Source organism: Arachis ipaensis, chromosome B01, assembly GCF_000816755.2.
Source record: "Arachis ipaensis cultivar K30076 chromosome B01, Araip1.1, whole genome shotgun sequence".
Classification (NCBI taxonomy): Eukaryota; Viridiplantae; Streptophyta; class Magnoliopsida; order Fabales; family Fabaceae; genus Arachis; species Arachis ipaensis.
In genome coordinates, this window is record NC_029785.2 from 134,603,732 (window position 1) to 134,616,453 (window position 12,722).

The 12,722-nt window shown below is 32.7% G+C and overlaps 1 protein-coding gene across 2 annotated transcripts; it reads left to right on the top strand.

Annotated features, from left to right (window-relative positions):
* Positions 578 to 11,100, top strand: LOC107640865 (protein ENHANCED DISEASE RESISTANCE 2). 2 transcript variants are annotated; one of them, XM_021106079.1, is made up of 23 exons: positions 1,006 to 1,141; positions 1,732 to 1,771; positions 1,914 to 1,988; positions 2,154 to 2,207; positions 2,671 to 2,736; positions 3,005 to 3,063; positions 3,466 to 3,542; positions 3,867 to 3,983; positions 4,707 to 4,741; positions 5,705 to 5,805; positions 5,887 to 5,982; positions 6,618 to 6,682; positions 7,095 to 7,166; positions 7,373 to 7,543; positions 7,892 to 8,094; positions 8,243 to 8,309; positions 8,459 to 8,634; positions 8,956 to 9,057; positions 9,192 to 9,239; positions 9,642 to 9,785; positions 9,868 to 9,963; positions 10,365 to 10,466; positions 10,839 to 11,100. In XM_021106079.1, the coding sequence occupies exons 3-23, from the start codon at positions 1,950 to 1,952 to the stop codon at positions 10,929 to 10,931; spliced, it is 1,983 nt and encodes a 660-aa protein (XP_020961738.1). In that variant the 5' UTR covers positions 1,006 to 1,141; positions 1,732 to 1,771; positions 1,914 to 1,949; the 3' UTR covers positions 10,932 to 11,100. The 2 variants fall into 2 exon arrangements, with proteins under 2 accessions (XP_016199856.1, XP_020961738.1); XM_016344370.2 differs by lacking the exon at positions 1,732 to 1,771 and having other exon boundaries at positions 578 to 1,141.

A 12,722-nucleotide genomic window follows, 5' to 3' on the forward strand; every position in this document is an offset into this window, starting at 1 on the left:
GACTGATTTTAATGTACAAAGAATATTTCTCATAGTAATTTTAAAAAGTTGCACAAAATATAAAGAGACATTCAAATAATAGTGACTTTATATATAGATCCATTTTTAATGAGATTTTTGTGTTTATTAAAAATAAGATACTTTTAATCTTTAAAATTTTAGTAATTTTTACTTTAAGTGACTTTTTTTTTGTGGCAATTTAGCTTTAATCGAGTGACAAAAATAAAAAAAATAATCTAGAAATTAATATTTTTTAACCTTCTAAATAATTTTTTAAACGTTTCAATAAAAAGTTTGCTTAAATGCCATTCGTCACTTGTATAAAGAGTGGTACACTTTGATCTATTATGGTTATAAAGCCATTTGTATAAATTAAGTTTTTGCTTTATTATTTTTAATTATTGTTATTTTTTTTAAAGTTACTAGTGAAATTCGAATTGAAGACTTTTAAATAAGTACGAAAAAATTATGTCATTTAAGTTATAGTCTACTATTTTTAATTATTGTCATTATTATTATTATTATTAATTCCTGCAATGCATTGACTAACCCAAAGTACCAAAATATAAATATTTATATGAGGAGGAGAAAAAGACAGGAAAGAAGCATAAGGAGTCACCGTCCAAATGTCCAAGTAGAAAGAACAATGGAGAGAGAATCATGGAGCATGGCGTGTCCAGCGCATTGACCATGCGATTACTGAGTAGTAGATGAGAAGATATGACAAACCATCTTCGACTTTGACGCTCTGCTCAACTGTGGGACCCAACCTTGCTGCGTGTGCCAACAAGGTTCTTCAACGGAAAAAAAATAAAGGCTGATTAATTTTCAGAAGAAAAAAAAAAAAACAATTAATCGAAGTTGAAATCAGTGCCAAAGATCTGTTGTTGTAGGAGTTGGTTCTATACAGTCACCGCTGCTGGATTTGATGGAGGCAGCTGCTTCGGCGTTGAACAAGTCCGGTAGCGGAGGTTCGGAGCGGAGCAGCAGCGATGAGAAAGGGATGTTCGAGTATTTCGGTTGGGTTTATCACCTTGGAGTTAATTCCATTGGTCACGAGTACTGTCACCTCCGATTCCTTTTCATTAGGGGCAAGAATGTCTTCATGTACAAGCGTGATCCTCACGATAACCCTGGCATTGTAATGCTCCCGCTCCCTTTTCTGCTGCTTATGCTTTGTTTTCTTTTGTGTACTCTGTACTTCCTTGTTGAGACTTTGTAATCTTTAGTCAATGCTGCTGCTCATTTTTGGATGGAGAAATTGAAAATTCATGGTGTTTAATTATGCTGATTGTGTATTGCAAAATGTTTAACAACTCTTGAAGCTTATGATTGATTTGTGTATTTAGCTAAAAGAAACTTGCAAGAGTCACTTGAAATAGATTACAACTAGGATCAGCACCGGCTTTTGGCATTAGAGGGTGTGGAACTTTCGTAGCTTGAATTTGTGAGTGAAATTCTAGAGTTGACTCGTGTGCTGGATTACAAGGATAAATGGAGCATGTTTGACTAGTTAAGAATTTGAGCTTCTGTCATCAATTGCACATTTTCATGGGAACACCCAACTGACTAGGTGAACCATATGCTAGTAATTCGTAGACCACTTAACTACAATGAACCTACTCAGGTTCCCATGTCTTTTTGTTGATGTTGTTTAATCCTACCAGTTGAGCCAGCCCTTGTTGCTCCTCACATTTTTATTTGCTAATGAAATTTCGTTTTGTTTGATAGATTACAACGAATTAGTGATTTCAGTTGAACATGCATATAGGTTGGTTTCAATGATCTTTTATGAATTTATATAGATTAGTATTTTCACACGCACCCAATTTCATTGCCTACTTTCCACCTTTCTTCAATTTCGTCCCCCATTTTTTGCCTGTTTCTTGATGTTGAAATTATTCTTTGTCCAGAAACCCATCAGGCAGGGAGTTGTTGGGCCCACACTAATGGTGGAGGAGCTAGGCCGTCGGAAGGTCAACAATGGGGTAAGTTCATATGCATTTGTTTGCTTAAGCTGATTTGACATTGGTTCTGAAGGAACATACTCTGTGAGGTTCATTTTACTACGATTTTATTATGTGGTTTTCATGGATATGAATTACTACCTTGTAAATTTGGTAGAAGCTAAATACTTTTTGTTTTTTCCCCAGGATGTTTACGTTTTAAGGTTTTACAACAGATTAGATGAGGCCAAAAAGGGAGAAGTAAGTTGTAATTTTGAATTCTAGTAATTGTTGGTCCTACTTGCTATGGAACATATGTTTTAACAAGTATAGCAGCTTTTTGTAACAATTTTTTTTGGGGGCTAAGTTATACGATTTGGAGAAAACATGATTTAGTTGCTTTCATACTATTATATAAAAAAAGTAGACACCACCCGTACCAAAGCTCTATGTATCATAACTTATTTCACCTATAACTGGTGTAAATTACTTTACTCCCAGTTTTTTCAGGTGGACTGCTACTCAGCTAGTGTAATTTGTTAATATCCTGGAAAAAATAAGTGCCTGATCCATTGTAAATTTGTAATAAGCTTGATGTAGGCTTCAGGGATTCAAAACCCATTGGAATTTCATTAAGACAAAGAAGAAAATACAAGAAAAAAGGAGAATAAGCGATCCTCCTCACAGTATAGAAATAAGATTATATAATGTATATCTTTTGTAGATTGCTTGTGCTTCAGCTGGCGAAGCTCGGGGATGGATAGAAGCATTTGATCATGCCAAACAACAGGTATAAGAAAGAAACAAGATGGTTACAGTTTTAACCCAAAGATTTCATTGACAACCCAAGTCTAATGGAGGCAGGAAATTATTTCTGTGGCAGGGTTTGTATAAGAGTTCCTCTTATGAACTTTTCAAACATATAAATTTTCCTTGCCTATGAAGGTTTTGGGAGTGTCTGCCTTGCTAGTTAAAAGAATTTATATATCAAGCAACTATGTTGGTATTTACCATATTTTTCATGTGTTTTGAATTTACTGGAGATATGCCCTCTGCAGGCTGAGTATGAGCTGTCAAAAGGAGGCAGTGCTAGGGACAAACTAAACATGGAGGCCGAGTATGATTTTTCCTCACTTGAAATTCACTCTACTGATATTTGATAGAATTAACAGTTGTTGAATTTTCTATTCAGCAAGCTGTATTAATGATTAATAATGAATTTGTATCATAAATATTAGCATAGGATTCCTTTTGCTTCTTTGATCTTTCAATGTCTGACCTTTTCAGTTTTTGTTATAAAATATTGGAATTATGATGGTTATAAATACTTTCAAGTTTCAAGTCATTCAGTTAGGCATACAGTTCAAGTTAACATATTCATGGTCATCAATTATGCTTAATGAAATATCTGCATGTTGGGATCATTATTTGGTGGCATGTCTTAAAGGTTTCCTTGTATTGGATGATTTACCATAAAAACTGAGTTACTGATTATTTCACTGCTCTTTATGTTGTGAAGGATCAACCTTGAAGGACATCGGCCTAGAGTGAGGCGGTATGCCCGTGGATTGAGAAAGCTTATAAGAATTGGCCAAGGTAAAAAAAGATGCACGGTTTTGTGAATAATATTCACGATGTGTGCTTCTGAATCACTAGCTACATAATTGAATTGATAAGTTTTGTATTGCATGGCATATTACATGTTTTGAAGGTTATCATAGTGTAATAGGGCATCTATTTTTGTTTCTTATTTCAAAAAGAGAGACATCTTTTTCAGTGTTGATATGCACCAGAAGTTTTGCAATTGTGAAAGTATGATTCAAGACTAATAGTGGTTGTATATTTTACTCGGAATCCATGTGCTTCTCTCGTTTCTCTTCATATACAGTTAAAATGACACTTGCTCTTTCATTCTGAAAGGCCCGGAGACATTGTTACGCCAATCATCGAAGTTGGCAGTTAGGCCAGATGCTTTTGAAGGAGATAGTGGAGATGCATTGGAAGCACACAAGTGGAAATGTGTGCTTACCACAGCTGGTACTTTTTCTTGTCCCTCAAACTTCTAGTAAGGCATACTTTGGCTGCTCTAATACTGATTTCTTCCTTCAGTGATCTATTAATATTGATCAAATTCTTTAATTGGAAGACATCCAGAAGCTGTAAGAAAGTTCTCATTTGAACAAGTATAAATTGTTGTAATTAAAGGCCCTCTATAATCTATAATGGTAACACCAACTTTGGGGTTTGAGCGGAGGATGATTTGGATGCCAGGGTCCTCTGGATTACAATCCAGCAATTAATTCAATGAGTAAATTAGGTGAAATTTTGGAGGGACTATCCTGCGCTCCTGTAGCCTCTCACTGAAATTGTCGTTCATCTGGAATAGAAAAATAAAATCTTGTTGCATTAAGTTCTTATCAAAAGGTCAAAAGCTGTCATTAATTGCAAGGTAGCAACTTAATTTCCTTGAAGTGTTACAAATTGCATCTACCATAAGGGCTTTTATTAATTATAGGTGTTTCATTTATTATAGGCATCATATGTCGGGTTGTTACATCCCTTGAATCCTAAAGGTTATAACCAAATAAAACCATGACATCTTTGTGCTTTTGGTGCACGATTTGGTTGTTTGACTTGTAAATGATGACGCTTCTGCTTATGGTTATTCCTACTTATTTCTTGTTCATTTTAGTTATAAGAGAAAATATTATAGTTGAATCTATTGTTATTCCTCTTGATGCCTTTGGTTTGTGGTTTCAGGTATAAGAATCTTCGAGGATGTTTCTGATCGCAAGGTATGTAAAGCATTCATTTATTTGGGGAGGGGTGTAAATGCCCGTCAATGATAATTAACAACATATTTTTGGGAAACTAGGGAACCCTAGCTTTGCCTTCACGTTTGTATTCTAACAGGAGTTTCGAGTATAATACTTGTTGCTGATTCTTATAATATCAAATACTTGATTCTCAGCTGGAATCTGGCTGTTTCAAAAGAAACTACAGAACCCGGATTCTTAAGATTAGGAACAATATTATGAATGTTTTATTGTGAATCAAATAGATCTCTCATCTAAAGCCTGGTATTAATATACTTTTGATATTGCAAAAGGAACTTGCTCCGATTTAAGAATTAAGTCACATGTGCAGTTGTTCCACGTCAAATATTGATTTCTTCTTTGTGATCTAGCATTTGGTTAGTCTTAGAAACTTCTTGCTCTTAATAACTTTTGATGTCATTACTTGACCAAATTGGGATGCCCTTGATTTCTTCTGGTAATAGAATTGTCAACGATAATCTAGTACTCTGTTTTCTCTTTATAGTTGTAACAGAGTTATCATCACATTTTCACAAAGTAATTTTTACCTTTTTATTCTTTTAGCCATCGGCAATAGGGTACATTTCACGCATATTGATGTCCCTTATATGGAAAAAATTCAATGGATTTTGTGTTCCAGGCTGTAAATAGTATTATATTGTCAATAAAAGCCTTGACCATGTCTCTTTGTAACCTGAAAATTTCCCTTTCATAACAATGAGCCATCTGACATTCCTTTCTTAGTTGTGTAAATGTATAAGTTGTTTGAACGTGCTTTCTATGTAGCTTTGGTAATCTGATTTCTTCTTCTTCTTTTATTTTTTTATTATTTTCTTGCTTTCACATTTAAACCAATTGAAATTTCATGTGTTAATTCACTTTTGGTAGGACAGAAAAATAAATCTGATTCCTTTTGTTTGACATTCATTTTGTTCTTTGCAGAATGGTAAGGGCGTTCTTGCAAAGTCCGTTGGTGTTATTGATGCAACTGCTGATACAGTTTTTGAGGTGATTTTGAACACTGACCAACGGCAAAGATATGAGTAAGTTGCCTATAGAATGTGTGGAGAGTCTTGACAACATGTTGGCAAATTAGTCTCCCTTGTAATTTTTGTTTTCTGCAGGTGGGATATTTTGATGTGTGACTTGGAGCTGGTGGAATCTTATGATGGACACTACGATGTTGTTTATGGGACATATGATCCTAAGTATCTATCCCGGTAATCATTTAGTGTTAATCTTTTGAAATTTCAAACATTGAAATTTCTGTTTCTAGATCCCCCAACCCCCCTTTTTTTAGGGTCTTGCTAACATGTGTCCTAAGAACACTTTTGAAAGCACCATAAAAGAAAATGTTTTACCAAAAGTTATTGAAAAGATAACTTCTTTACATTTCCAATGAATTGAATACATTAAAAACTTAAAAAAGTTTTTATTACTCTACTATTAACTTGTGCTTTTAAGGCACAACAAAATTAAATCTTTGTTTTATTTTTTTTTTTAAATATTCTTACTAATCTGTTTAACTTTTTATATTCCTCCTTTAAAATAAAAGTTCTTATCACTGCCTAATTTGATTTCCTGGTGACTGATACTTCAATTTTGTTAGATTCCTTAAATTCTAGAAACTTCATATCATAATTTGCTAATAAAAACTTCATATCATAATTTGCTAACTTTATTTATTTATTTGTCAATCTAGGCTGCAGTTCACTTTGATGAATTCATGTGCTAACTAACATCACATTTCTTCCTTATTAATCTTTTTCAATCAGTGAACAGAAAGCAAGTTTTACTATAATTTTTTTTTAACTTAATCATGTTTTACTTAAAATCTGCATTCATGATTGCTCAGGTGGCATTCAAAGCAGGATTTTGTCTTCTCTAGGCAATGGTTTCGTGGACAAGATGGAGCATATAGTAAGAATACGGATACTGTGATCATGTGCTTAAGCTCTTTTTGTGCTCAAGAGTCAAGAGTTAATTTATTTACTTTTGTTGTTAGTTTTAAATTTTGATGTTATCACGTCTTTTCACTTGCCTGAGGAATTTTCGAGAGACTAAGACTTTTGCAAGATATGTATTAAAAATTAAAATGCATCAATGCTCCAGAAATGTTATTTCTTATTTTATGCTTTCATGAATCATGATGACTAATTTTATGTAAACATGTTACAGTTCCTTAGCACAGAGGTTTTGTATTACTATGGTGGTTGTAATCTTGATTAACATTGAGCATCAGCGATGATTCTTGCATTTTTTTGGAAACCTTGTTTTTTTGACTTACCTGGACAATATATGCTGAAGTCTTCAATGTATTTAATTCATGCAGCTATTTTACAATTTCCGGCGATACATAAGAAAAAGCCTCAAAGATCTGGATATCGACGTGCAAAAATTAATCGTAAGATAGAAACTGCATATTTGTTCCTTTCTGAATAGTTTATCTTGCTTATGGTAGAAACTCTCTTAATCTTCTGCTACTGTCAGAACTTTATGGGAATCCTCTGACAAGGGGGAAGAAAGAGTATAGTAGAAAATATACCTCTGACTTCTGTACTTTTTAGGCCCCTGATCATTGTTCTTCAATGTGTTGTATTATGAATGCAGCATCTGCATGGGAAATTAGAAATTTGCACACACCTATGGGGTTGAATAGCCCAAGATGTCTCGTTACCCATACTTTGGAGGTTGACTCTAGTTCCTGGCATCAATGGAAGAAAAGCCAGTGCTCAAAATTTGAGAGGACTGTTCCTTATGCATTATTATCCCAAGTGGCAGGTAAAGTGTTCAAATTATTGTTAACATCTAATATCTCTGGTACAACAATGGCACTAAGATTTGAATCTATAGTTATGATCTTTTGCAAACTACCAAAACCTCTCATCACCAGTCCACTCTTTATGGCTCCCTACTGCTTGGATTGTCTAGAATCACTATGACTAAGAATCCAATTATCATAATTAGTGGTCCAAACTAATCATTTAGCTTTGTTGCTCACTCTTTCAGGAAAACAATTTAGAAAGTTACATGCTATGAGCTATTAGCATGCTTTGTATAATTCAACAAATTGTTTGTGAATAATCTTCTGGATGCATTTAATATTGTTCTTAATTATTATTGATTTAGGTCTAAAGGAATATATCACTGCCAATCCAATACTACATCAAGAATATGCCACCACAATTGTACATCCCAAAAGCTCTGATGGTTCCATTTCCAGTGGTGAATATGAGGATGAAGTGCAAGATGAGTTTTATGATGCAATTGCTGCTGAATCATCATCGTCAGATGAAGAAAGTGATGATGATGATGATAAAAATTATGAAAAGGTTTCCTACTTTAGTTGATTATACCTTTCAACTGTAGAAGTAGTATGCAGCAGCAATAAGTCCTGTTTGTATGTGATTGATTAGTAATAGAACAGAAAGTATTTTTTTTTAGTTTTTACATATTTTGACACTGTATTCAATTTGTCAGGGGCCAAGAGTCAAACTAAAGAATGTATCATGGGCCATCACAACCTTAGCTTTGAAGCGAACTGCAGGTCAGCTTTTTCTTTGTTTTTTGTTATTTGCTAGGTCCTTTTTGTAGGCAATTTGGCATAAGCAACTAGTTAACCTTTATGCAAACTCTAAATTTTCAATTTTCTTCTCTGCATTCAGAATTTCATTCTTATGTAATTATGGCATGCAGCTCCTGTTCTGAGTGAAGAATTGGATCCCCATGTTACACCTGTCAGTATTAACCCAAGTGATTTGCGTGGTTCTTTACACGAAGGAAAGGATGACAATGACACAAATTGTTGGACTTCTCCTAGTGGAAAAGGATTTATGATCAGGGGAAAGAACTATCTTAAAGATAATTCTAAGGTGAGTTGACCATTTAAGTTGGTTGGTTACAGTGGGAAAGGAACTTTCGTATGTCTACATGGATGATAAGTAATGCTGTTATTGTGTACATGTGCTTCATTGTCCTTAAGCTTTCTACCTATAGATGTCCTTTCAGTGGAGGGGCATCCGGGCATGCATATTGATCATGTAAACTCTAATCAATTATGTGAATTCAAATATATCTTTCAACTTAAAGAACTATACATATTTTAAAATATATCTTTATCTGCTTGTGCATAGTTTTGTTGTATATTTTTTGGTTTTGGCTGAATATTATGGACATGGAAATTTATGACGCAGGTAGTTGGAGGAGATCCGCTTTTGAGGCTCATAGCAGTTGATTGGTTCACAGTCGAACAATCTGTAGACAAAATTGCTCTGCATCCTAGATGTCTGGTTCAGGTAAAACGAAGTTTTTATTAAGTAGAGATGGAGAAGAGATGTTTGATTTGTTTGGGCATGCTGATAAATCTTTCTGCTAAGATACTAAACTATCAATTAACTTGTTCTCATATGTTCCTCCTTTTGAATTGCAGTCGGAAGCTGGGAAAAAGCTTCCATTTATCCTTGTCATTAATCTTCAGGTATGGATATTATTTTTTTCCTTTTTTATTGCAAAGTGAAATCCATTTAATGCAGAAGTGTTCAAGAAACTGTGTTAAAAAAAGCCATTATTAGGTACCATGAAACTATATGACTATTGTGAATCTCCCACATCCCCAGCTATACGTACCATGAAAGTATCTATAGCTGATAATCCATAATTTTAAGCCAATGTCATTGAATGCAGAATTGATTAACTTTAAAAGTATGGTGTTTATAGTGGAATATGTTTGATGCCTTCACTGGCTTTCCTGTTGAATAACTCAGGAAGCATTAATGTAGTGCTTGATTTTTCTGAAATGGTGTTCAATTGGGATCATAAATTTGTGTATGCTTATAAATCAGTTTCTCAAGAAGATTTCTTTTGCTTTCATCGACATCAGGTTCCTGCTAAACCGAACTATAGTCTGGTTCTGTATTTTGCGGCTGACAGACCTATAAATAAAGATTCTCTATTGGCTAAGTTTGTAAATGGAAGTGATGCATTTCGGGACTCAAGATTCAAACTTATTCCAAGCATAGTTGAGGTGCGTGGTTCACTGTAAAATGTTATATACCCTGTTTGATGCTTGGTAGTGTTGAGCAGCTAGCTGTTTTCAATGGATGCAGGGATATTGGATGGTTAAGAGAGCCGTTGGAACAAAAGCTTGCTTGTTAGGGAAAGCTGTGACATGTAAATACTTTAGACAAGATAATTTTTTGGAGGTAAGGCCAGCCTTAGCATTTTCTCCTCTATGACCACTGGACTTAGATGATGATTTGATGATCATTAATTTGGCTGTGGCATTGGCATGTCAAGTTAAGAAGTGAAAATTAGTTTAATGTTGGTTCTCAAAATTATGGAAAAATGTTGAGTTAAACATTCTGCTTTATTCATATGTTCATATGTGTACTGTGTGGTCACTGTTATAATTGTTTTGTCTTGTGTGCCCATGAAGTTCTTATGCTATTTTACGTAGAAAACATTGTTACACACTCTTATCTCAAGAAGAGAGACACACAATTCAACATTCTTGTTGAAATTGATCTCTGGCATTGATGTAATTTTGCTTCCATTTTCATATTTTGCCTAGTCACTTCCAAAAGTAATTTTCTGTATCATGCAGATTGATGTGGACATTGGATCGTCCTCTGTGGCTAGGGGTGTCATCGGCCTTGTTCTGGGATATGTTACCAACATTGTTGTTGACCTAGCAATTTTGATTGAGGTTGGTTGTGCCTTTATTTTTTATTTTTAAATTTTATCCTAAATTCGTAACATAACTTCGAAGAAAGATTAAAGGAAGTTGAATACTATTAATTCGTAATATAATATCTAATAATTAATTGCCATCCATCTAAATATAAAACTATATTCGTAATATATTATCCTTGTGATAGAAATAAGCAGAAAATCGAGATTTTATGTTAAATCGAAAGAGTATATTAAACTTGTAAAACATAAAATTATCCAACTTAGTAAAAATTTTACATTCAAAATCATGATATTGAAAGATTTTAAGAGTTAATTTAAGATTTTAGCTATTATCAAATAGATAACACTTGCAATAATATCATTTTATTTATCAATTGATTTGCAGGCGAAGGAGGAGGAGGAGTTGCCAGAGTATATTCTTGGAACTGTTAGATTAAATCGTTTGAAACCTGAAACTGCAGTACCATTGGAGGTTTAAGGCCTTGGAGTAGATATATAATAGTTTGAATGAATTGTGGAGATACTTTAGTCTCTTTTATTATTATTTTTTCTCCTCTCTGTCACTACGCTAGCTAAAGTGTGAAATTTTATTTTATTTTATTTTTTTGAATTAAAAGATAATTCATTAAGGAGCTGATACAACTCATACAAGTCTGAATATACATTCAATTATATAACAAGAATTTCTCAAATTCTCGATCTTAGACTAATCAGAAAGTTAATGAAATATTATACATATTTTCTATCATCATTCTATTAATAAATTATGTATAACATTAACAGACCATATTTTTAAATGGTATTTTACTCTTTCTTTACTAATGACCTTGGATAAGTATATGTTACAAATATTGTTATTAACCCAGCCATTTACATGGAAGAAATATTTTCAGCTATTTGTTTCGAATTATTTTGACACCGTACTAAATCAAATATTCTCAATACGATTTACTTTGATTTGTTATGGGGTTAAGCATGGATAGCGGGTATCCGATTATCCGTCCGAACTCGAACCGAATCAACTAAATTGGTTCTGAAATCAACGGGTAATCGGGTCCAACTCGAACCAAATCGATAACTTTTGTTAGTGATTGGTTCGGGTATCGGTTTTGGGGGTGCGGAACCCGAACCAACTCGCGAACTCGATCATATATTAATTAATTAAAATATATATATATATATGTGTGGCTTTTCCATTAGACAATGATTATTCATTATTAATATGTTTTGATTTTAATGAGTTTAGTTTTTAATTTATTTGGTGATTAATATGTTTGGATTATTTCTATTGATGTTACATGTTTATTGTACTTGTTGAATCTTTAAGATAAAAATTTAGTTTTTTTTTTTATGAATTTCAAAGTCATCGGGTACCCAATTACCCGAATCGAACCAATCCGTTCTTAATCAGTTTGGTTTTATTCAGGTACATGTATAAAAAAATACAAATCCAAACCAAACCGAGTCGTGCTCACCCCTAATTTGTTCTCTATCCTAGTAAGTCAAACGTAATTATTTCGATTTATATTTATGTTACAAACATTATTATTGACTTAGCAATTTTGACTGAGGTTGGTTGTGTTTTTATTTTTTATTTTATTTTATTTTTAAATTTGTTCTAAATTCGTAACATATGGAGACAAAGTATCACTTCAAAAAAAGTACAAAAAAAAATTAAATACTATTAATATGTAATATAATATCTGATAATTAATTATCATCTATCTAAATATAAAACTATTGGTAACATGTTATCCTTGTAATGGAAATAAGCATAAACTTAAAATTTTATATAAAATCGAAAAAGTGCATTAAACTTGTAAACACACAAAATTATCTAACTTAGTAAAAATTTTATATTTAAGATTAGGATATTGAAAAATTTTAAAAGTTAATTTAAAATTTTAACTACTATCAAATAGATAATGCTTGCAATAAATTGCAAGGATTTCATTTTATTTATCAATTGAAATCTAAATTTGCCATACCATTAGATGTTTAAGGTCTTGAAGTAGATATATAGTAATTTGAGTGAATTGTTTTAAGATACTTTAGTTTATTTTATTATTATTTTTCTTTTTTCTGTCATTATGTTAAAGTTTAAAATTTTATTTCATTTTTTCTTTTATTAAAAAGCTGATACGTACTCAGAAGTCTATAAATTCAATAAAAAATAAAAATAAAAAATTATGATTTATTCTGAATTCTCGTACGTTACTTTATTTATAAAAAAGTTATTGTTTATTTTAAACCTAATAGGCTAATACTG

What these genes read in the sequence shown, in the direction of transcription:
- LOC107640865 (XM_016344370.2), top strand. Translation starts at nt 929, where the DNA reads ATGGAGGCAGCTGCTTCGGCGTTGAACAAGTCCGGTAGCGGAGGTTCG. An exon ending in GATCCTAAGTATCTATCCCG is followed by an intron (nt 5,983 to 6,617) that starts GTAATCATTTAG and finishes ATGATTGCTCAG; the next exon opens with GTGGCATTCAAAGCAGGATT. An exon ending in TGGACAAGATGGAGCATATA is followed by an intron (nt 6,683 to 7,094) that starts GTAAGAATACGG and finishes TAATTCATGCAG; the next exon opens with CTATTTTACAATTTCCGGCG.